At 43.2% G+C, this 24,793-nt stretch overlaps 2 protein-coding genes across 2 annotated transcripts in view; one reads left to right on the forward strand and one right to left on the reverse strand.

Moving 5' to 3' along the window:
* tprb (translocated promoter region b, nuclear basket protein) lies at positions 1-20,070 on the forward strand. Its single transcript, XM_046836266.1, is given in 51 exon segments — positions 1-206; positions 1,476-1,580; positions 1,665-1,738; positions 1,822-1,918; positions 2,054-2,157; positions 2,628-2,792; positions 3,342-3,434; positions 3,506-3,586; positions 3,718-3,805; positions 4,053-4,193; positions 4,281-4,384; positions 4,466-4,663; positions 4,867-4,974; positions 6,126-6,355; positions 6,553-6,716; positions 6,797-6,942; positions 7,909-8,057; positions 8,143-8,305; positions 8,975-9,109; positions 9,181-9,321; positions 9,409-9,574; positions 9,869-10,035; positions 10,255-10,407; positions 10,644-10,964; positions 11,070-11,257; positions 11,351-11,498; positions 11,596-11,733; positions 11,905-12,036; positions 12,334-12,464; positions 12,653-12,863; positions 13,021-13,167; positions 13,295-13,493; positions 13,562-13,788; positions 13,887-13,960; positions 14,055-14,251; positions 14,372-14,647; positions 15,390-15,532; positions 15,637-15,717; positions 15,916-16,104; positions 16,204-16,341; positions 16,496-16,583; positions 16,697-16,836; positions 17,352-17,420; positions 17,515-17,615; positions 17,752-17,858; positions 18,583-18,681; positions 18,874-18,962; positions 18,965-19,026; positions 19,368-19,486; positions 19,591-19,739; positions 19,853-20,070. Coding segments are annotated over 50 exon segments (7,074 nt in total). The 5' UTR covers positions 1-55; the 3' UTR covers positions 19,728-19,739; positions 19,853-20,070.
* prg4b (proteoglycan 4b) overlaps positions 20,002-24,793 on the reverse strand; it is an 8,778-nt gene continuing 3,986 nt past the window's right edge. The window contains exons 6-13 of the mRNA XM_046836265.1: positions 24,471-24,560; positions 23,723-24,367; positions 23,548-23,634; positions 22,076-22,212; positions 21,819-21,972; positions 21,597-21,692; positions 21,107-21,232; positions 20,002-20,360 (exon numbers count right to left, since the gene is read on the reverse strand). Coding sequence (XP_046692221.1) covers positions 20,236-20,360; positions 21,107-21,232; positions 21,597-21,692; positions 21,819-21,972; positions 22,076-22,212; positions 23,548-23,634; positions 23,723-24,367; positions 24,471-24,560 — 1,460 coding nt within the window. The 3' untranslated portion in view covers positions 20,002-20,235. The remainder of the gene's footprint in view (positions 20,361-21,106; positions 21,233-21,596; positions 21,693-21,818; positions 21,973-22,075; positions 22,213-23,547; positions 23,635-23,722; positions 24,368-24,470; positions 24,561-24,793) is intronic.

Raw genomic sequence — 24,793 nt, forward strand, 5'->3', positions numbered from 1 at the left:
GAAGACGAAGAAGAAGAAGAAGAGCGAATGCGGCGCAAACGGACGAAAAGCGAAAATGGCGGCTGTGCTGCAGCAGATTTTGGAGCGAGGAGAGTTATCCAAACTATCAAAGGCAGTGCAGGGGAAGCTGGAGAAATATCTTTCGGAGCAGCGGAGTGATGCTGACTACTATAAAGCCCAGTATGAGCAGCTTCGTGTGGACAGCGGTAAATATACTGCCCCTTTCCCTCACCGTGCATTAGGCTAAGCGGGGAGACAGGCTAGGCTAGCATAAAGGTAGCTTGCTAAGCGCAGCCGATTTTGATTACTACAACTACCACTAATAATAATAATAACAATTATAATAATTTGTTAATAGTATTAATAAATAAAATCATAATTAGAACATCAGTTATAATATTTTGTGTTCTACAGTACGAGTCAAAATCTCGGGCACTTTTTTTTCTGTCTTGTACATTCATAATGCAGACATCCAAACTATGAAAGAACATTATATAATTATATAATCAACCAAGAACAATGTGCTTGTCAATCACAGTCCATCAGTTGTCTTGTGCAAGACAGTGAGTACAGAGTCAGTAGTCCTGTTAGTGCTACTACTGTACAAATCCGTATTGTGGCAAGAAACACAGTGAAGTCAAAGAGAAACAAAACAGTTCATAATCACTTGAAGAACTGAAGGTCAGTCTAAGCGAAAAATCTCAAGCACTTCATCACGGCATTCGTCAAAACCATCCAATGCCGTGATGAAACTCTCACGAGGACAGTTTTTGGAAAGCAAGAGCTACCTCTGCTGCAGAAGATGAGAGTTCATGCCCTGTACATAGAGTCGGGACTAGAAACTGTTGCTTCCGTGGAGAAACCTGCAGAAGAGACTTGCTTGGACTATGAAACACAAGAAAATGTGTTTGTTAGATGGTATGGATAGGGAACACACGGTTTCTAAATTTGTGGTTCCCACTGTGAAGCATGGAGAAGGAGGTGGGATTGTGTAGAGGTGGGCATGACCCGCATGGCAGCGATGTGTCGTCCTGTCTGGTTTGTATGTAGTGGATCCATAATTTGACCCCAAACACACCTCTAGGCTATGTAAGAATGGAGAAACCATCACAGAGTTTTGAGGAATCCAATATCTAAAACATGTTCTGCATTGTTTACAATGTTTTTGGTTGACTGAATTATTCCATATGTGTTCTTTCATATTTAAGATGTCCTCAGTATTAATGTCTTATTCCTCAAAGGGTTGTGGGTAATATTAGCCAATAGCAGAAGTGTCCACCTTCCAGAAATCTCCTAGGAATACAGTCATCCGGGTACCTTTTGGGGCTCCTCTTTTTTAGGACGGATAAAGTAGGCGAATTGGAAATGCAGGAAATGTGATTGCGTGATGCAGAGAAGAACATTGAACTTTTAGCAGGAGTCATTGTGTCCTGCAGTAGGAATTTTAGCCAACAGTTGTTTTTTATTTTGCTTAGAGCAACAGTACTCGGACCTGGAGAGGTGCTACACGGAGAGCCGGGATCAGTGTGTGTCTGTAACGAAAGATCATCAAAAACTCCAGGAGGAGTTCACATCGCTCGGTAAGCGCTTCAAAACCTTCTAAACCTGTGTGGGTTAAGCGATACCTTCTGTATGTACTGTCTAATACCTCAACTGTTTCACAGACGAAGAGCTGAAATCTCTCCGTGAGAAAACAAAGGAACACGAATCCTCGTACTCAAAGCTGGAGTCGGAGCAGGTAAAAACGAAGCCCATGGGTGTATTTCATTGACCTTTGCGTGTGATCTTGGATGTGATTGAGTGTCGTGTGTGTTTGTGCAGAAGGAGCTTTCTAAAATAAAGGACACCCTGGAGGCCGAGAAGCGAGACCTGGTGCGCACACTGGAGAGAACGGCACAGGAACTCGAGGGCCAGAGCGGTAACTGGAATTTAAATAGCTTTATGAAATCACCGTGTGTTTGTGTGGGGGGTTTTTTTGTTTGCTTTTTTTGCAGTCGGACCGCAACCTCTTTTATCTTCTGTTTTGTTTTGTTTTTTCCTTCTTCTCCTACAGAGGATCTGAAGCGGCTCGGTGACAGGCTGGTGGAGGTCAATGCCACAAATCTGCAGCTGAAGATGAAAATCGATGAGCTGGAGGCTCTGGAGGTCTCGATCAAGGTACAATCGTGAATAGTCCGTGAAAATTTTGAGCGCCTCCGGTCATATAGACAAAGGTTACAGCTAAATCGAGACACAAATTTAGACTCGCTGATGTCGAAGACTGTGAGGATCTCAGGTGGAATGCGAGGAAAGAATAGCTCAGAAGGATAAGCAGGATCGAGGGGCGTGAGATGAATTTGGAAGCAGTAGAAAGCCCAGCATTTGGTCATTTAAAGCTGCAGCATGTGTGTTCAAAGAGATTTGTCTGGGAGCAAAAATGAGAACACCAATGATTCCTGATTTTTCCTGCATTTTTGTCCAAGTTTAATAAGTTCTTCTTTATCCAAGATTTATTATTGATAACTCTCCATGAATTTCACAACATCATGTCATTAGAATTAAAATGTCTTAGATGTCAACCTGCTACGTTCCTTTGAAGCACCCGGTGTTCCCGTATTTAAGCCAACTGTATCTGTGTATGTGAACAGTACAAAGAGAAACGGATGGGGCAGGAGAAGGATCTGCTCGAAGGGCAGGTGAACTGGCTAAGCAAGGAGCTGAAGATGAAAAGTGAAGAGCTTCTCTCTCTGTCACGGGAGAAAGGCAGCGAGATTCTGGAGCTTAAGTGCAGCCTGAACAACAAAGACGATGAGGTACGTTGGTTCCAGTTCAAGGCTGACAGCTAGGACGTTTTGAATCAGAACTAACCCAAGATCTAAAAAGGACATAAAAGGAAATCAGCAGTGTAGTGCTTTATTTACTAGAGGTCGGTCGATATCGATAGCTTGGTCGAATCGTACTCGCTGTTAACCAATTAATTAACCGATTGTTTTGGAAAATGATACTGGATTAGAAAACAAACATTACTCTCCATGTAAAATAGTACTGAACTTTATTACATAAGTTAAAAAAAAAAACTAAAATTAATTACATTAATAAATATTGAGAAAATTAGGACATGCAATCAAACTGAAACAAAAATAGCACTGAAAAGTTACATCCAAAAAAAACACTTGTGATTTGCCTCTAGAGGCCGCTCTTGTACTGTATAACGCAATCTGGACAAACATAGCATGAGTTTTTTCAGTGACAGCAATCATCTAACTATGCGGATTAATTGTCAAAAACCGATGAGTCGGCCGACATCTAATATTCACACAATGTTTTTTAGGTTAGAAATGACGAGTATATTTTGTGTGCAGTGTACCAGATTACAGGACCAGCTGCTCAGTCTGAAATCCTCCAACGAGAACCTTCAGAAGCAAACCGAGGACCTTATCAGCAAACTGAAAGAGGTGAGTCAGAGTTCCTGCGCTTTCTGTGCGTCGCCGTTAATGCACACTGACTAACGCGCGCTTTTATCCAGGCCAAAGAACAGCAAGCAAGTTCAGAGGAGAAATTCCGAAACGAGCTTAACGCCAACATCAAGCTGTCGAACCTGTACAAGGTAAATTTGCTTGGCAGTATTGAATAGCACGTGTGGTTTCTGGTCTGAAGTGTGAACAGTAAAGATATATCCCCATTGTGACTAAAAATATAACCTTTCCCCTGCTCCTTGACATGTTGCCGATGAATCAGGGAGCAGCAGCAGATGCAGAGGCAAAGAGTGAAGAGCTGAACCAGGCCGTAGAAGAGCTGCATAAGCTGCTAAAGGAGGCAGGGGAAGGTGAGAGGAGAGAAACGCACTGTTCTTTGCACAAGTGTGTATTTCTGCACTGAGATGGCTGAATATCACACATTCTCATCACAAGATCTTTATTTATGTTGACATTTTATGGCTTTTCCCAGACGTCTCCTAATCCAGAGTGACTTACAATGTGACAAGATTAAAGATCATGCTACTAAAATCAGTAAATGAAAACGTGGGGTGCGGTATTTTGTGTAAGCAACTGTGAGTTGTGTGTTGTGTGCAGCTCATAAAGCTATGGAGATGAAGCTGGCTGAGGCAGAGAGCTGCAACCAGAAGGAAGTGGCCGAGCTGAAGGAGCGCATCGGCATCCTGGAGAAAGAGCTGGACAACGCCAACGATCTTCTGTCAGACACGAAGCGCCGAGGTGAGCAATAATGGCTGTGACTCCCCTCTGCTTCCCTTCAGCAATGTTGTCTGTGAAAGAATTGAATGTTTGTTGTTGTTATTCCAGCCGGCCACACGTCCACATCAGTTCTCCCGGACGAACAGCTGAGCACAATGTCTCCCACCGCAGCAGCCATCTTCAAAATCAGGCCAGGCATGAAGCTCACAGAGGTACTTTACTTTGGTTTTTCAGCAATGCTTACACTACTGATAACACTAACACACTAGTAACGTATCATGCCTGCAATCCAGATCTACAGCGCCTACGTGGAGTCTCAAGAGCAACTGCAACTGGAGAAACTGGAGAACAAGCGTGTGAACAAGTACCTGGATGACATTGTGCAGGAGGTTGAGGCTAAAGCACCCATGCTGAAGAGGCAGAGGGAGGAGCTGGAGCGCTCCCAGAAATCCGTGGCCAGTTTGTCTGCCAAGTTGGAGCATGCTATGCAGGTGAGGTAGAAGAGGAAAATAACAAGTCTTCCTCAATCCGCTGGCAAATTTGTATCGCTAAAGCACGAGACTGACTTTAAAGTGGCACTTTTGGTAACTTCCTATGGAGGAGCAAGACTTGCTCTGATACGACGACTCCTGTTTATTTATTTTTATTTTTTTTATATAACCTGTCTGAGATTTATTCTGTGGCTTGTGTGCAGGAAGTACAGCGCTTGCAGAAAGAGGCAGATGAAGCCAACAAGCACTCCTCCATGCTGGAGAGAGACAATCAGAGGTTTGAGGTGCAGCTGAGCGACATGGCTCGCCAGGTGAGACTTTTTCAGGGGTAATGCCCATTTTACAAATGACTGCATGAACGGGTTTGGTCAGAAAAGTAAAGCCCAGATGTCTTTCAGACAAGAGTTTTAGGGCTCTGTGCAGGACACTGCAGTTCTACTACTCCAATATTTACACACCCTGGCTGAAGTCCGTGTCCAACACAGTTGAGATGAAGACCTTCAGTTTAACTCTAAAATTAGGTTTAAATGTGAGTGAATGTCAGTGTTGTCCGCATATAGTATATGCGCACACACACACGCTTGTTTTTTCTGTTAGGTGCTACTGAGCAGTAGGGGTGGGTGTGTGTGTGTGTGTGTATGTATGTATGTGTATATATTTATATATATATATATATATATATATATATATATATATATATATATATATATATTAGTTGTTTTAACGATATGCAAATTGAAATGACCTATTATCACTTATTTTCAGTAACGATGCATTTCAAGTGTTCACGAATTCACATTTATTGAATATGAATATATATATATATATATAGATATATAGATATAGATATAGATATATATATAGATATAGATATAGAGATATATATATATATATATATATATATATAGATAGAGAGATAGAGATAGAGATAGAGATATATATAGATAGGGTTAGGGTTAGGGTTTTTTTTTCACAAAAACAAAAAGGGCATGGGAAAGTAAAACCAAGAAAACAGAGAACTTACAAATAGGAGCTAAACAGGCACCAAGGAACCAAAGCAGAAGAAAAACCGGCTAAAGACCTGCACAAAATTAGAGCTAAAGCAATCGCCGCAGGAACCAAAAACACATTACCTGGAAATTCCTCCGAATCCTGACAAGCTCACTTTACAGAAGAGAAGCGACTTCTGTTGTTCTTAATAGAATGCTTTAGTTTTGAAAAATAAACAGTGTACTTTAATATATTGTTTCAGTTAATCAGTACACTATTGACATTGTACAAAAGTTTTTTTGTAAATATTTTTTTTCCCCCTAAATATCGCAAACTCCTACTGAGCAGTGTGAGAATTTTTATTGCTCCTGAGCTCTGCCTGTCTGCCATTTAAACAAACTAGAACATTGAGGTGTTTCCTGTTGCGTTCCGCTCAGCATCTCGCGATCTCACCATATCTTCTGTGTCTCAGGTTCGGGTGTTGCTGATCGAGCTGGAGGAGGCACGTGGGAATCACGTGTTGCATGACGAGGAGGACGTGTGTTCCGCAGACGTGAGCAGTACGTCCGAGGTGATATCGCAGCACCTGGTCTCGTTCCGCAGCGTGGAGGAACTGCAGCAGCAGAACCAGCGGCTGCTGGTGGCCCTGCGTGAGCTCGGAGATGCCCAGGAGCGAGGAGAGATGGAGGCTGAGGGCACCAAGTGAGTGGTTCGCTGCTCGGCACCTGAGCAGTTAATGACGCACAATGAAAGTGTGTTTTATTTTTAATACAGTGCACAACAACATTTGTGGTACCTATTTGCTCAGTGAGCAATGGCCCAAGATACAGTTAAGGAACTTTCAGAGGAACCCAGACTCTACTCTTATCACTAAAATTAGATTGTGTGTGGTTTTGCAGACAGGCAGAGCTCCAGAACAGTTTGGAGAAGGCCCAGCTTGAGCTGGAGCAGCTTCGTGAACAGCGTACACACCAGATGCAGCTGGTTGAATCCATTGTGCGCCAGCGAGACATGTACCGAGTCCTGCTCGCCCAGGCCACAGGGGTCAACTTCCCTCAGCAAGGTGATAGAAGCTCTGCTTTCACAATTCAGACGCTGTTTGATTTGTTTTTGCTTTAATATAACGTGATTATTGGAATGTAGGTGCTTCCTCGGACGAGTTCTCTCTCACCTCCACGCCCCGTCGGTCCCCTGCGGCCACGCCCACCACGGGCACACCCACCGGGCTTGTCACCGCTGCAATCCAAGACTCCACGGAGACGGTGGAGGCCAAGGCCGCACTGAAACAGGTCACTAATACATAGTGTGCACTAGAAGGCAGGCCACTGCTGCACTTATTATGATTAGGTGTAAAGGTGTAGCTCAGTCAGTCAGTCAGTTCTGCAGGATTCAGTTTGGTTTAGTTTAAAGTGCATTTACCTGTGGAGCAGATCTACATATGTATAAATCCCTAATGGATAAAAAAAAAACAAAATTAGGTTAAGGAGAGATGTAGGAACTGACACCTGCACTGTGCTACTGAAATGGAAATGAACCATTGACCACTGATCACAAATGTACAAATGAGTAAAGAACAAGGTGCACAATGCAACACACACACGGCTCTGTGAAAAACATTGACACTGATATCTCAAAATATGAAGAACCAGGATGTGTAAAGCGAATTCATGATGTGTGAACATTGAATAGCGGTTGAGCATTTTTACCGATAGTTAAATATTTAGATCTGAGCTTCATTACATAAATTTTAATAAATATAAATATATTAATTATATTGCTAAATAAGACGCATTCAAACACTCCTAATAAAAAAAATCTCCATTAAAAATAAAATCTAAGACACTTCAAATAAACAGCATGAGGCACCAATGTTTCACCTCTAGTGGCCGCTCTCGTACTGTATAACGCAACCCAGAAAAATGATCGGGATGTATTTTTGCAATCTATTGGTTCCGATTAATCCGCAAAACCAATAAATCGGTCACCCTCTGAATGTGAAGGCGTGAGTGTTTTAAGCTTTGCCAAATTCAAAGACTTATACATTTCACCGCTCTTTGAAGTGAAATTCTTACGAATCTCTTCTTGCTAAATATTGTATTATTTTTCTTATCTAAAGGAAGTGCGCAGTGCAGTCATGCTTCATGTATTTGTTTACAAAACGTGTCAAGAACTAAAATAAGACACAATTGAAGCTGTTTTAATCTGCAGCATCTGAATGTATTTGCTGTGGAATAATTGTGTGCGCCTGCCTCCAGCTCCAAGAGGTGTTCGGGGCTTTTAAGAAAGAGAAGGCAGAACGTGAGAAGGATCTGACGGAGCATTGCGAGAAGCTGCAAGAGCAGGTGTCCGAACGGAGATCCCAGAACGCCACGGTTTCCACTCAGCTGGAGTTTGCTTCTAAGCGGTGAGAGCCGAGGTCTTCAAACGCAACACGAAAACCAATCGCATGTGTATTATTGCAGATGGAAAAGTGATTGTGTGTGTCCCAGATATGAGATGCTGCAGGATAACGTGGAAGGTTACCGCAAGGAGATCGCTTCTCTGAGAGAGAAAACCCAGAAGCAGGAAGCCGCTGGTCAGAAGAGCGAGCAGATGGTGCACATGCTCACACAAGACCTGCGTGCCGCGAATGAGAAACTGTCCATCCTCGAAGTAAGTGTGTGTATGCTGAGCTAGGGGTTTTTTATTTCTTTTTTTTTTATTTGTTGATTATAACCAGAAGCGTCACAGAAGACTAAGAGATGCTATGAAATGCGGCAGAAAATAGACCGGGGATGTTTAGTTCATTTATTTATTACCGAATAAATTTATGGCAACATAAATGTGTTTTTCTCTACATTGCCACGGAGTTCGAAAGAGCTGGAAAGGAACAGTTATTTCACAAAATTTGCTAAATTTAGACGAAACGCCGGATTCAAATTTATCTGGACAAGTGTAGATGTAGACTAAGACATGGCCAGACACATGCGCAGGACTGCGTCAATGCTCCTGTTTAACCAGTGTGTAACTTTTTCCAAATGGCTGCCTGTCACCTTAACAGTTTTTGATACTACTATTTAATGTAACATGTTCAAGTTTACTAGCGCTTACATGCATTTATTTATTAATTTTTTGGTAACCTGGATGTTAGTCAGAAATAACAGAATGTATCTAAAGGTATTTTATGTGCATCACAACGCGCTGTTTGTTAAATTGTATCACTTTTATGCTTTTACATGATATTGTATATTAATGCAGTTAGCTTGGTGTTTCAAGACTCCAGATTTAGGAAATTTGCAACAATCTAACTAAAGACTTACGAACGCTCTTTTAAACACTCAGTCGCAAGTGGAGAGCCTGCGCAAGGAGCGAGATGTGCTGAAGACGGTGGAGTCGAGTCTGATCCAGGAGAAGGAGTCGATCCTCGCCCAGCAGAGGAACCAGAACCTCCTGCTCACCAATCTCAAATCCATCCAGGTACTTGATGCTTCCGTACCCTTACACCCAAAGGAGACGACGTGTACTAAGGCGTTCGTGCGTTCTTTCAGGCCACATTGGAGCGCTCGGAGACCGAAACCAGGCACCGGCTCACGGCACAGGTGGAGAAGCAAGAGCGAGAGATTTCCCAACTGCAGAAGAAACTGGAGCAGGAGGTGGAGCAGAGGCATACGCTGGAGCGCAATCATGATGCAAGTTCAAGCTTTATTATGATTTCTAGTAGTTTAGTTCATGTTGTTTCGACTCCAAAGTAACCGAAAGCCGCTTATCGTTCACAGAAGCAGCTTCTGGACGCGAAGAAGCAGGTGGAGGTGCAGTGCGCATTGCACCAAAGGACCAGAGAGCAGCTGAACGCCACACAGCAGGAGCTCAGCGGTCTCCAGCAGCAGATGAACACCAGAGAGGGACGGCTTTCCTCACCCAGCACTCACACAAGCCTCACTGGTAACACACAATACCCACAATTTCTCTGCAGTCTGTTAAATGCCTGAGTGATGAATCATTTAGGTGTTTCATGAGAAAGGAACGTGATGTTTGTTTTTCCAGATAGTTTGTCACCCTGTACTCGTAATATAAACATCAATGATCCCAAATATCAATATCTACTGGTTCAGGCTGTTCTGTGGAATACATGTTTGACCAGTTCAATATCAATGAAAATAAGAGAAACTAGAGCTCATGCTGCCTTTACTTCAGTGCTACTGGATCACTTTACATCTCGTCCTCTTTCCGCTGCAGGGCCGCCGGCTGACAAAGAGGACGCAGAGGAACTGCGCAAGCATCTGAATGAAGCGAAGAGCAGTAGCCAGGACCTGGCGGAGAGACTCGAGAGCGCCACCACATCTCTCGATCAGTACAGAGCCATGTGCCTCAGTCTGGAGGAGGCCCTGGAGAAAGAGAAACAGGTGACCAACGAAGAATGGATTTTAATCGATATGAATTAACTGACTTTTATTCCTAACACATCTGTCACACATCTAACCACAGCTGTCATCCTCTAGGGCAGACAGTCATTCTTTTTTCAAAGCTATTTCTAACAAAACTGTTTTTACCGACTCAAGTTTTCCAACTGAGGTTTTCTGGCACATCAAGTTGCAGGCGATCAGTGCCCATTTCTCTTCCAGGTAACCGAACAAGTGAAGGCGTCGGTTGAAGGCCAGGTTTCGGAGGCTCACGAGCGGCTTCAGCAGCTGGAAAAGAAGCTTCACGAAGCCGAGAAGGCCAAGAATGAAATCCAGGAAGAGAAGCAGAAGGCTGTGGCAGCCATTGAGCAGCAGGTACAGTTTTGTGGCTTTTTCTATACATAAAAAAAGCACATTTTGTTTAGTGTAGTTTTAAAGGTGCATTTATGCACATTCAAATCTGTTAATATCAAACCATCCTCTACACATTCCAGGCTCCTCACAAACTGAAGATGCAGGAAAATAAAGCAGTAGTATAGTAGTAGTAACAACAAAGTAGATTAATTTTGACTTATTTATATAAAGCAGTTTTAATTCATTCCTGATTTCAGGTGAGCGAGCTGCAGCAGAACCTGAGCAGCCTGCAGTCCGAGCACCAGGAAGCTTTGCAGAAAGCTGCTCTGGTGGAAGCTCAAGTGCAGCAGGCCGTGCTGGACAGCCAGGAGCAGGCTCGTTTCGCTGCTGAGGCCCAGGACAAGTACGAGCAAGAGATGTTACTCCATGCAGCCGACGTGGAAGCCCTGCAAGCAGCCAAAGCTCAGGGCCAGCATGCCTCACAGCTTCGCCTGCAGCTGGAAGAGAAGCTCCAGACAGTCAGCGCACAGCTGTTTGAGGCCCGAGTGTCCTGGGAGGAGCAGGAGAAGATTTTCAAAGTATGTTACAGCTCATCTCTGGCATATCTTGGTATATATGTGTGTATGAATGCCTTTTATAAAAAATGTGACATCCTGTGCCCTGTTCTGCTTTCTGTCTCTCAGGAGGAGCACACTAAGATGGAGTCACGCTGTCAAGACTTGCAGAAGCAGAACGAGCTCTTACATGAGCAGATCCAGGCCCTGAGTGGGAAGATGGTGAGCCAGCTCCAGCAGGCAGCCGGCGATAGCTCACTGAACGTTTCCCTCACCGAGGAGGGGAAGTCTCAGGAGCAGCTCCTTGAGATCCTCAGGTTTGCCAGAGCTTTACATATGTTTTTCTATATAAATTATAAAAAGATTTTTTTCGGTCATTCATGTGGTTTTGTCGAATATTTGAATTCTAGCTTCGTTCGTCGGGAGAAAGAGATATCGGAGTCACGTTTCGAGGTGGCTCAGGGAGAGTGTCTGAGGCACCGACTGAGAGTGGAGCACCTGGAGCGGGAGCTGAAGGAGGTCCAGGACTCGCTCAATGCTGAAAGAGAAAGGATGCAGGTGTCGAAATGCTCCATAGAATTTTTTAAGCTTTGCCCTCTTCTGTAAACCATGTGTTTAAAATAAAATTTAAATTTTTTATTTTATTTATTTTAAGGTGACTGCAAAGACCTTGTCCCAACACGATGAGCTGATGAAGAAGACCGAGACCATGAATGTGCTGGTGGAGACCAATAAGATGCTGCGAGACGAGAAGGAAAGACTGGAGCAGGAGCTACAGCAGACTCAAGCCAAAGTAAAAGAAAACGAACCGTCTTTAAACTCAGTTATAAATCAGGAAAAAATCTTTTTCTTTATTTCATTTGGAAATTCTGAGATCATTTTGCAATTTTGGAATGTTGCTTGAGGGTTTTGTGATTGCCGATCAGGTACGGCACGGCCCACAATCTGTTCTCTCCTTTCTCAGGTTAGCAAGCTGCATTCAGACATCTTGCCCATGCAGGAGTCCAACGCCGAGCTGAGCGAAAAGAGCGGCATGCTGCAGGCTGAGAAAAAACTCCTGGAAGAGGAAATCAAGCGCTGGAAAGCACGTACTCAGGTCTGCATGCCAATTGATGATTTTTATTACAGAAATACAGATATTGGTTTATAGATGGATAGAAAAGGGATTTTAAATGTTTGCTAATGTAAATTGTGTAATATGCGCAACAAGTGTAGAAACAATTCTGACAGCAAATACATTGCAATAAAGCATAAACAATGGCAATTTATTATTGTTCATCATGTGTAGAAAGTATTTATTCAGTCAATGCCAGATGTATACAGACCCGACTGCAATTAAAACATGCAGTTCTGTAATATACATTAAAGACATCATTATCGTGTCCATGTGTAGTTCCTGGTGAGTCAGCAGAAGGACACAGACCCAGAAGAGTATAAACGGCTGCACTCGGAGAAAGAAGCCCATCTCAAGCGCATCCAGCAGCTTACTGAGGAAACCGGTCGGCTCAAGGCAGAGTCAACCAGGTAAAAAAAAAAAAAAAAACACTTGTACATCAATCATTTTTATCATTACAGACAGAGACAACCTTCACTAACCAACAGTCCACCATGACCTACAGAGACATCAGTAGTATTTGCTTCACTCTGCATAATATATTTATTTGTTGGATTATGTTTAAGGTTTTTTTTTTTTTTTTTGCTTTTGTCTGTAGGACTAGCAGTTCAGTCACCACATTGCAGTCCCAGGTGCAGAACCTGCGGGAGAATCTTGGCAAGTTGACAGTAGAAAGGGACGGTCTGAAGAAAGAGCTAGAGGCCAAGACCCTGGACATCCAAGAGAAGCTCAAGACCATCACTCAGGTCAAGAAGCTTGGACGCCGTTATAAAACCCAATATGAGGAGCTAAAAGTTGAGCATGACAAGGTAAGTGTTTTTTTTTTTTCCTTCCCCCTCCTTTCTCCTATAATATATTCCACATTGAGCAACACAATATGACCTCTATATACAAAAAAAAATACCAGAAAGGATGAGTTTCAGATAAGCTGCTCTCATGCTAAGATCCAAGTTTTCTGTTTTATAGATGGTGGCAGTTGCTGCCTCGGCTCCAGTCCAAGACCAGGAAGCTCAGCAGGCCTCGGCTCAGGAGCTACAGGGCCTCAAAGATTCCCTCAGCCAATCAGAGGCCAAGACTCAGGAGCTGGAGAGCCAGCTGGAAACTCTAAACAAAGTGTGTTTCCCATCAGTAATTATAGTACCGAATAGCGTCTTTTCCGCTTTGATCAAGTCCCTGAATTTGCGTGACGCGAGTAACGCGGTAACCTCTGTGCTAAACTGGGTGTGTTGTCTGTTCACAGACAGCAGGGGAGCGTGAAACAGAAGCACGCACAGCGCAGGACCAGGTATCCCACCTGCAGGGGGAGCTAACACGCTTACGGCAGGAGCTGGTGGAGAAGTCGGCGCAGGAAGACCGACTCCGGCAGCAGCTGGTCGAGAAGGAGGATCGGACCAGAAAAGCGATTCTGGGGGCAAAACAGAAAATCCACCACCTTGTGGGTAAGAACTGCGAAACATTTTTCTGACAAAATCTAACTATGCCACTTGACTGCCATTTTCTCATGTAGAGGTGAAGAGTCAGTTGGTGAAGGAGAACGAGGAGCTGAAGCAGCAGCGCGAGGAGTTTAAGCAGCAGCGCGAGGAGCTGGAGGTGCGTCTGAATGCTCTGCGCTCGCAGTACGAGGGCCGCCTGAGCCGTCAGGAGAAGGAGCTTCGGGAGCTACGCGACCTGCGAGAGCAGCAGGAAAGACACGTGGAGCAGAGAGATGAGCCAGTGGAGCAAGGCACCAGCAAGGTAGCTTGATTCCGTTCGCTTAATGTGTAACCTAGAATGTTGTTTTTTAATAGACTTTTCGCCTTTTCTTGTTGCTAATAAGTGTATTGTGTTCCCAGGTGCAGGAGCCACAGAGGACCACTGAGCAGAGGCAGATCTCTCTGAAATCCACACCAGTGGCTGAAAGGGGCAGGTATGTGACTGTAGACTAACTAGTATTCACGCTCCTGCCATTGAGTAAAGTGCGCAAAGATTTTGTAACATTTGCTCACGTTTTGTGTCTCCAGTGCGAGCAGCTCAGAGCCTCCCACAGCCAATATAAAACCCACTCCCCTGGTGGCCACCCCCAGCAAACCCCAAGCCATTCCTGGGAACAAACCCACCCCGAGGGCCAGTATAAAACCAATGATCACTCCAGCTGCAGTGCCCACACCCACTCCTACTGCAACAGTGATGCCCACCACCCAGCAGGAGAGCCAAGAGGGTAGGTTTAAAAAAAAAAAAAAAGAAAATTTCCAGATAAACTACAGCACTGTAAGATTAATCTGAAAACTAAGAAATTTGGAGATTTCCGTTTCTGAACGTCCTTTGTATCCCCCCACAGCCCTGTCATCAGACGCTCCTCTGGAGCATGTGTCCGTGTTTGGAAACACCACTGGCTCTGTGCGCTCCACCAGCCCCAACATTCAGACCACTCTGGCTCAGCCCATGCTGAGTGTCCAGCAGAGCCAAACAACTGCGTTCGTCCAGCCCACGCAGCAACAGAGTGTACCCCCCACAGAGCCTTTAAGTCAGGAGCCCACCTCCATGATGATGGAGGCTACACCTAGCACGTCACAGATGGAAAGACCTTCCACATCCACATCTGTGTTTGGAACAGGTGATCATTAATGCCAGATCAGTGCTTTAATGCTGTATGGATTTAAGAGCAGTGCAGCGGTTAGCATCGCTCCCCGGTTCAGTTCTGAGCTTGGACTGCAGTCGTCTTCTGGTATTTGTGTGGAAGCTGAGATCCACTTCATGTTCTCAGGATTCGGTGTATATTAAAGTACAAACCTGTATTTCACTGCCTTGTGTTAATGAGGCATGTGACTAGGGGTGTATGATGATATCGTAATTATTTTAACAATGTGTGATTTGACATTATTGAGTAAATCGCAAATCCCAAACAAAATGATTCGCTTATCAGTGACTTACTGGTGGTTGTAATTTCACATTTAAAGTCTCTTTCAAGACTCTTTCAAGTTGCATTTCAAAAGATGAATTTTGTTGATACTGATTAGATTTGCTTGGTAACAGCCAAAATGTTTTATTAATCTAAATGATTGAATGTAAGACTTTGACTCAAAGATGATCCTGTGAACTGACACCATCCACAGAATATGAAAAATGTAAAATAATTTCAGGAGTCAGCTGTCCACGATTGTTCTTAAGGTACCAGCACAATGATGCACTCAGCACAATATCATCTGATCATCGTTATCAATAAAATCCAAAAGAATTTTATATATATATTTTTTGTCAATATCGCACACCCCTAGATGCGACTTGATTTAAATGAACCCTTTTGTTACCCTTTTTCTGGAGTTCTGTTAGCGTGTTAAATTGTATTTACTCTTCAGTTTCAGCAACGCCTGGAAGCACCATAACCAAGCGGCCTCGAGAAGAGGAAATGGACACTGTTGCAGTGGAGCCCGAGCTTCAAGAGGAGCCCACTGAGCCCCCCATCTCCAAAAAGCTGCGTGTGCAGAAAGTGGAGCTTGAGGTGAGACTTCCACCAAAAAGACACACAGGTTAAAAAAATCTGATCAGCGCTATCGATATCGGTGCAGTTTCGATCTTTAGTTACATTTCAATGTTTGCTTTTAGATGGAGATGCTCACTGAGGACAGCACCGAAGCGGAGAGTGTTGTACCAGGAGGAAGCCAGGAAGCAGCTGATGCTGTTGAGGCAAGTTATTTCTTCTTCTTGGTGCCATCAGTCAAATGAACTTGTACTACAATCGTGACCTTCATAAGAAATGAGAATGTTTTCAGCACAGGTTTAAAACATCGATTAGTGGAATTTTTAATTTAAATTCAATAATAAGGGCAAAATAAATATCTGGGTACATATTGGTCACACAAATGATGTTTCATTTATTTGTAGGAGCTGGAAAACTATACCAACCTGGAAGAGGAGGAGACTGTGGCATCTCAGTCTGTTCCTGTGGAGTTTCTTCTCTCCCAAGTGTCCGACTCGCACAGTCAGGAAGAACCGGACGAATCGGTCATAATCATCGAGAGCGATTCGGAGAGCGAGGAAGAACAAGAGGAGGAGACGGATGAAGAGGAGCAGGTGACATGACTTTGTTCCAGTGAATAAGATGTTGGACCTCGCAGCTGTCTCGTAATGAATGATTGTAGCTTAACGTGTGTTTTGTTTTTCACGTCTCAGGATTATGAGGAGGAGGAGGATGACGAGGATGATGAAGACGATGATGAAGGAGGAATCGAGGCGGAAGGAGAAGACAGCAACGAGGGGAGCGGAAATGAAGACCCCACTGAGGGAGGATATGAGGGTGACAATACAGAGGTAAAAGTCAAACATTTGATTTGTATGTTTTTGTTTTTTTGCTTTGCAAACACCCCCACCCCCCTTCTATTTTGCGCTTTATTAAATACTAAAGACCAAATGTATAAATATTTTTTTGTTTGTTTTTAATGCACACCTATGTTTCCCCTCTCAGGGTCCTGATGCCACAGACCCCGGTACTGAAACTGAGGAAAGTCTTTGTGCGACAGACTCCACCCAGTGTGTGTCAAATCCTGCCCCCTGTAAGACACACTAACCCACTTTTGCTGGTCTCTAGATAGGGTCAAAGTGTGATGATAATCATTGAATCTTTTTTATTTATTTTTTTTGTTCCCCTCACTATCCACCTCGCAAGTGGCGTTCTCCCCTGAACCAATCACCAGCTCCGTGCCGCGTCCTCCACCATCACCACGGAGACTCCAGCAGTCTCTGCCTTCTCGTCTCAGCATTCTGGCTCCACCCATGCAAGAGCTAGCTCCACCCTCTCAAGTCCAGGTACTTTCGAGTCGTATTTTTTCGTTAGGGGTGTGTGATTTTGGCAAAAAAATAGAAATAAATCTTGTTTTGACCACTATGGGCAGTTGTCTCCTAAAATATCCTTCTATTCTGTGTGGTGGATTCACCTTTTTCAAATGTTTCAATTGATTTTTACCAAATATTCTGCTTCATATCCTAATTTCTTTGGTGATTCTACATGCATTTGAATAAACAGAAGAATTCAGAGAAAGAACGCACTCTAAGCACACACGAGTCTAACCTACTAAACTTCATCACGTGACTTATGCGCATCACGCCTCTGTAGGTGCGTGTTTGGGTTTTGCGATTTACTCCTTCACTCATTGTTGTCAAATCGCCTGTCGCAAAAATTCACCTCATGATTTTCTCAATTGTAAATAATTTTTTTTATGGCTCTATTCCACCAGATTTTATTAACCTGTAAAAAAAAAGAAAACTCTGTAATGATTTGTAATACTGCATTGTGACTGACGAGCCGAATCTGTCCCACACAGCGCATCCCTGCACGTCGGCAGCCAGTCGGACGAGGACTTCAGCTGACCTCCGGGGTGTCCGGTAGTGCAGTGAGTATTCCAAATTAGTGCCTGTAGCATAGTTACAGCTTTTGGCTTGACCTTGTGTTCACTCTGCTTTTTATTCTTTCTCCTGCTCTTCCAGCAGCAACAGCAGCACTTTTATGAGGAGGATGACCGTATGGTCCCCAGCACCCCCACACTGCCTGCCTCCCATCGTACAGACTGTTTCAGCGAAGCTCTCCAGTAAGAACCAGTATTAACGATGAGAAATCCAGTCTGGAATCTAGATTTTACTGTAACAAGATACTTCTCAAAAGGTTTTATGACTCAGTTTGTGTCGATTGTTCGTTGCACCAACGCCCACTGTGTTCCTCTTAAGTTCTTCGCAGGTCGCAGGTGTGCTGCGGTTCGGCTTTGGCCTCTCCGATGACGTCCCACAGACCAGTTCTTCCAACGCAGATCTGGACCAGCTGGCTTCACAAGGAGGTATTGCTTAAATCGCCTGCCAGATCAATATAAATCACACCGCACACAACAATTAAATAATTTGGTCTTTAGCACAGAGGTCCCCAAATTATGGCCCGTTGGCCCAATACAGCCGCCCCCTAATCAATGCCAGAGACATAGTTTGACAATTACAGTTTTTATACGTTTTGCTCATATCTGAATTTTGGTATTAATAGAGGTCGAGGCACCGCTGGTTGATTGGTGGAACTGTCAGCTTTTGACAGAAATACATACCGCTGTATTTTCCTGCTTTCCGTCAGTTGTTATTTATGAGAGCGGCCTCTAGAGTCGGATCAGCAAAGCCGTGTTTGTTTGAACATGCGACGCTGCACAGCACGCTGCACAGAGAGAATTATTATATTTATTATTTATAATTCATTCAATATTCACTAATTAGTATATATTAATGTTTATTTCTGTAATAAAATCCATCTAGTATCCATTTAAAAAAAACTTTCTTATTTGGCACGAACGATCTGACCCAGCTATCAGTGAAATTGGTAGACCTCTAGTTGTTAATGTATCTTAATTCTTTTTGATTCACCTTCTAACCATATACATAAGTTAATGTTTCGTTTTCAGTAGCAGTAAATCTGAAAAAAATGTGTCCCTCATAGAAAAAAGTTTCGAGACCCCTGCTTTAGTACATATGAGTAGGTTTTATAAGCAGTTTGTTGATGGTGTATTTGTGTGTGCTGTGAAGGGCTTGGCATGTACGACAGTCCCATGTTCCTGCCCACTCATGAGGAATCCGCTGGGGGACGTAGCGTACCCACCACCCCACTACAGGTGGCTGCTCCAGGTATGTGCACCAGCATCAACCCCCCACCCCTTGTGTCAGGACTAATTTTTTTATTTTTTATATATTTTTATTATACACATAATGTGTATAATAAATACATTATATATATATATATATATATATATATATATATATATATATATATATATATATATATATATATACAGAAAAATATTGTTTTGTCCTGATTAGTCACTGCATTCTTGGACACACACTCCTCCGAGGTGACCGACCACGCCTCCCAGTCCGTCCCAACAGTGAGCACGTCTACACCGAGTGTGTGCGTTGTGACTGGGCCCAGCCCGCCGAAGACCGAGACGTCTTGCTCGAGGCAGGGGAGGACGGGTGAGTGTGCACATTAGACTCCATGTCCTGGTCTCGGGTCATTATGTTAAAACGCTTTAGCGGTTCTGACTACGATTGCATACACGTAGTGAGGTGAAATCGCATTCAATAAAACTGGAATTAATCTTTTTTTTTTTTTTTTTTTTGTCTGAGTTGGAACAATGTGAATTGGTTTTTGAGTTTATTGTAAATTATACAGTGACAGATTTCCTCGGAACCTCTAAGATTTGGCCCTTATGTAGACTCGAGATGTGGCGGATGGGCTTTTGCGGTGTGAATTATTTTATTTATGACATCAATGCTGTCGGTTAAAGAGCGAGCAAACTGTGTGTGTTTAGCAGCAGCATTGCAGAGGTAGCTCTGGAGTCTTCTTCACAGCCTGAGGCTGAGGAGCCAGATCAGCCTTCAGATGAGGCCAGTCTCCCCTCTACCAGCCAGGAGCCTTCGTCCAGCTCCGCAGGTACACGAATGTACACACACTCACTCGTCACACAGAACTTTGCCATGGGATATTGTTCAAACACTTTTTTTTTCTTTCTCCTGTTTGGTTTCATTCATTCTCAGACACAAGCAGCACACAGGCTTCTAAAGTCAGGACTGGTTCAGTCAGGCAGTGGACACGAGGACGGGCCACCAGAGGTTTCGTTAAGAGAGGTACAGCTACTTTCGCCCAATCCTCGCACAAACACAGTCATCTATAAGCACAGCATAAGGTCAACACAGGTCGTTTTATTCGAAATAATTGCCAAAAGCATCTAGCATACGTTCTATACACTCCGACGCCCGGAACGGCGGTCACAGTGCTTCATCCTGTCCCTTACTGCAGATGGATCCGGAGTCATGGGAGTGCGAAGGCGCTTTGCCAGATGAAGCTTTCGAGATGCTGCAGTCAGTGTAGTTCCTCCTACAGCACTGTTCCAACACGCCCGTACCTCTACAGTTCTGATCATTCTCGAGTTCCATTGAAGCTTTCGTCCTAAACCTACAGCATCCATTTCTTTTATGTGAATACAATAAAGATGTTTTTTGATAAAAAAAAAAAAAGTTTCGCTTTTTTTATTTTTATTTTTTATTTAAAACACTGGACAGGAAACTCATACGAGCAAAACAAGCGGCATACTTCACAAAAACACACAAAACCTTTCTTCTTATACTGCAGCGCCTGAAAGCACTCACAGTGTAGAGTATCTTTGCACTCAGGCTTGAGTTTTATTTGAATTGACTGGTCTCTTGGCATTTAAACCAACTTTTGGCTGATTTTTGATTTTCTCGTCCAGCTTTGGGAGTGAGAATGACTGGAGTGTTACCTTCCAGCTTCAGACTGTAGTACTTGGCTGGAAAACAAATGCAAACATTCATGTTAACGGTAGTGAACCATGGCTGAATGTAGAATCTGTATCAGTCACATTTATAATAGAAATCATGTAATTGAACTCAAGTATGTTAAAAGTGACCATTTTATCATTTAAAGGGACACTACTGTAGAAATGAAACTTGGATATATTTGTCAATGTGCAGTTTGTATAGTAGTACAGATTTACTGTCCTCTAAATATAACAGCCATTATGATCTAAATAACTGGCAACTAAAGTGGGTTCACCCTAAAAGAACATGTCCAAATTTTGAATATTGTGTGAGCTTCGTTATCCATAACTTTAGTTGGCAGTTATTTAGACGGAAGGTGTCTAATATCCAGCAGATCCACGATGTCACGAAAAGGATCCCAGCAACAACCTGTGCAGCTCTGGTGAATTCCATGTCCAGGAGGATTAAAAAGTGCTGGAGCAACAATTCTAATTCTCAAATCCCCAGTGTGATCTTTACCATGAGGTGCCATGTTGAACATCCAGTGAACAATTGGTGAATCTTAACATCCCTTTTATATATAAATGTGTATATATAAACACAAAGTTAAAGGGCGAGATTGCTATGTACTGTATTGTTCATGACCAGAGTATATAATCGACTCTCATGACCTCATGTCTCTTAACTGGTGTCAAGTGTAACATTTCCTACCCCTCCCATCATTGTCACGTTCGAGACCCCAGCTAGACACGATTTCAAGTGAAGGCGTACTTACTGAGGGAGAACACGTAGTATTTGTATCCGTCTCCTCCCGTGGCTCGTACTGACACAGCTGATGTCACCGTGGAGGGGAAACCTACCCACGTCTTGTTTATGACGATCTCCGCACCCAGCACAGGGACTGCAAAATCAAAGTTTGTCCAGCTGTGGTTCATTCAGTTTTTTTTTTCCCAGGCAAAATTAAAGATTGACTCATTCTTCCCATCAGCCTGTGAGGTCAACTAGTTTTTGTTTTTCTACTTTTTTAAATGTGTTTAAACAGTGTGTGTGTGTGTGTGTGTGTGTGTGTGTGTGTGTGTGTGTGTGTGTGTGTGTGTGTGTGTGTGTCATGGTGAGATTCCTGGAAAAAGCGATTACTTCACTGATTTCCAAGCCATAGTGTGTGTGTACTCTTATCTCTGGTTTATCTTTCACACACTTTCCCCCTCTGCTCTTTCAGTTCTTCCAAACCTATGAAAAGGTTTTTTTTTTTTTAAGGTTGTTACCTGCTTCCTTTTTGAATCTCTTCTTGACTATAATTGCAGTGGACTTGCTGCCACAGTGAGGTGTGTTGAGGTAGGTATACCTTTGAGCCAGTCCTCCTACAGACGAGAACGAGCAGTTCAGAAACGGCTATATCAACTGATATTATACAGGGCTAAACACTGTTTTTCCAAACAACCAGTTCATAAAGATACTGATATTCGATATATTCAAATCTAATTAACCTTTTTTGAAGAATAACACCGACTCCCTTCTGCTTCTGTACTGCGGCATGGATAAAGCTGCGACAATGCGACCCCCAAGTCCAAATCCCTCACTGATGGGTCTGGGGAAGCCGGTGTCCATGAGGTCATTTTCAAACCTCCAGTATTTGTCCCCCTAGTGCAGGGACAACGCATGCAAAATGCTCACAATGGTACAACCGGCCTGTGAATTGCTTGTGTATGATTTTTCTCTGATTATTCGTGGCAGTAACAATTACCTTGAAGATGTAGGTCTTGCCCTGGCAGTTACAGCGGGTAAAGACCGTGTCAATAGGAGAAGGGATTCCCCAGAAGTCAACGATTGAATGGGCAGGCCCGGCATTCCTTCGGGAGTCCAGCATCCAGAAGTAGTGACCTAGTATACAATAATGAACTTGATCTCTCACACGGAGTACACTCAAAAAAAATTTAATGTGGCTGCTGTTGGTCTAAAGAATATAACTATGTCTGAATTAAATAATGTACTTAAGTTTGTGTATTAAAATTAAGAGTCGGGTTGACAAAATTAAAAAATAGTAAAATTTCAGTTTAACACAACTAATTTAAGTAAAACGAATGAAACAGGGTTGTGTTGCTTCTGCAGTACCGCGCTTTGGTAAACAGGTGGAATAATATCTGCACATGCACAGATGAAAGCAGATTCAACGCAAACTTTTCTGCTCTGTTTTTGATCAGCGCCATTTAATGGGAATCAATTTAAACAAAGTTCACAATGCAAAAAGAGAAAACATGCAAAGATTTTCCCTTGTTGACACACAGGTTGGTTAATCGCGAATTCTCTCATGTTTTGTATATTTTCATGATGTTACCGTGTTCCTCATGTGGGTTTTACATTCATGTTAGTTACGTTCTTGTTTTACGCTTTAATTTAATTTGTTTGTTAATGTAATTATTTGATTTTATTATTTGATTCTTATTATTAGGGTAATATTAATCTTTGCCATGCTGTTTGTCTGGCAGGAGGACGGCAGTGATCGGATATTAGTAGGCAATTTCAGGTACCCTGGTGGTTAGGATGCGGCGCTCTCACCGCTGCGGCCCGGGTTCGATCCCCGATCAGGGAACCAACCCCAGCCACTCTTAGTGCTGGTCCCAAGCCCAGATAAATGGGGAGGGTTGCGTTAGGAAGAGCATCCAGCATAAAAACTTGCCAAATCAAACATGCGGAGGATCCGCTGTGGCGACCCATAACGGGAGCAGCTGAAAGAACGTTTAATATTAAAACTAAATTAAGAATGTTAAATTGATTTAACTAAACAACAGTGTAGTAGTCAGAGTTCATGTATGTAGACATGTTGGGGATCTGCGTAGCATCTATGAGAGTCATGTGACGCAATACAACATTAGGTTGTGGGTTTTTTTTGTCCAAATCGTGACATTCTAATAATAATTTCAAGATTCGGACCAAAAAAAAAACCCTGATCTATCGTACTGCATAATGGAATAGAGTTCATGGGAGTCACGTGATAAAAGAACTGATAACGGTCTAGAAGTGTAGAGAAGTGAACTGCTCAATTACCCGATACTTTGCTCATTCGTGTCTAGTGGAAAATGAACGAATAACTCTTTGCGACTCCGCGTTTTTCTGAGTCACATTAAAGATTTGTTCAAGACATCGCAAACTTGATTGCCATTAGTGCTTCAGAAAAACAAATTAAATGGCAAACCTTACTGGAAATGTTGTACTGACCTCGAAAAACCACGACGGTGCCATTCCTGAGCGTGGTCAAGCCGTTCACTGGAGACCCATGGCAGAGATTAGTGTCGCTGTTGGTGTCTGTGAAAAGGAAAGCAAAATCTGAGGACATCTGCACGGCAGTAAGATTGCTGCCATTGTGTATGTGAAGAAATCAAAGTATCCTGACCTGCCTGATAATCCTGAGGATCTTGAAGATTGAGTTTATAGTCTTGTGGTTTAGTTGGAAAAGGGCTTGTTGTCACAGCAGTGGGGGTGCTTTCTATCAAGGTAGGGGGAGTTGGAGAACCCTTTGTAGAAAGTACGTCCTTTGTATCCTGGTTTCCATTTTGTGTTTCTAATTCTTCAGCACCGCTGGGCTTGTCTGTTAAAACCGTGCCCATTGTTTCTAAGGTTGTGGTATTACTCTGATGGAACTGAGCCTCTGGTGGACTTTCTGGGTCCTGCGTGTCTTCCGATTGGATGGGTTTGGTAGGTGTAGGATATGGATTATCGGCCTGAGCGGTGGGTGACGTGCTGAAATAGTTTGCTGTTGGTGGGGTACTCGGTCTAATCGAGGCGCTCCGAAGACGATCAGTGGGAAGTGAGGTGCTGTTGGAAAATTCCTCCAGTTCCAAGACGGAGGGAGGGGTTTTTGTTATTTCAAGATAAGCAGGTGCATCAGTGTTTTGGGGTTCTTTGGAGAGTTCTACATTCTGCTGAGATGCAGGCATGGGGTGTGTTGGGCTCGTGGTCAGGGTAGTCTCTGAGCTGTTAGGAGAAATCTGCTCGGGTTTAAAGTTAACCTGAGGTAATTCAGGGTCCTCAGTTAAACCTGAAAAATATCACAGAATACACAGTAAGTGGGGAGAAAAAATTAATAAAAGACTTTTGTCTTGTGTTATTGTAATGCTCTAAAGACATATTCATAGCCTCACTTGGCACCGTTCCCAAACCAGGCAAGTTTTCATGTCGGTCCGAAAGCTCAGCAACGTCAGAAGGAGAAGGTTTGCTACCACTTTTAGCATCTAGAGGAGAGAAGGGTGGGGCGCATGAGCATAATATTTATAAATCAGTCATTCTATAGAATCTAACTCTGGTAAGTTCTAGCCACACACACTACAACCTACTGTAACTGTAGAAAGTGTTTTAAAAAAATTAATTGACAAGCCAGAGAATCACCAAGCTGGAAGTCCACCTTCATGAACAATACTGAAGGACCTGACTTGATGCTCGCTTGATTTGAAGAGCTCGATTTGAG

This window comes from Silurus meridionalis, chromosome 23, assembly GCF_014805685.1.
Source record: "Silurus meridionalis isolate SWU-2019-XX chromosome 23, ASM1480568v1, whole genome shotgun sequence".
NCBI classification, from domain to species: domain Eukaryota; kingdom Metazoa; phylum Chordata; class Actinopteri; order Siluriformes; family Siluridae; genus Silurus; species Silurus meridionalis.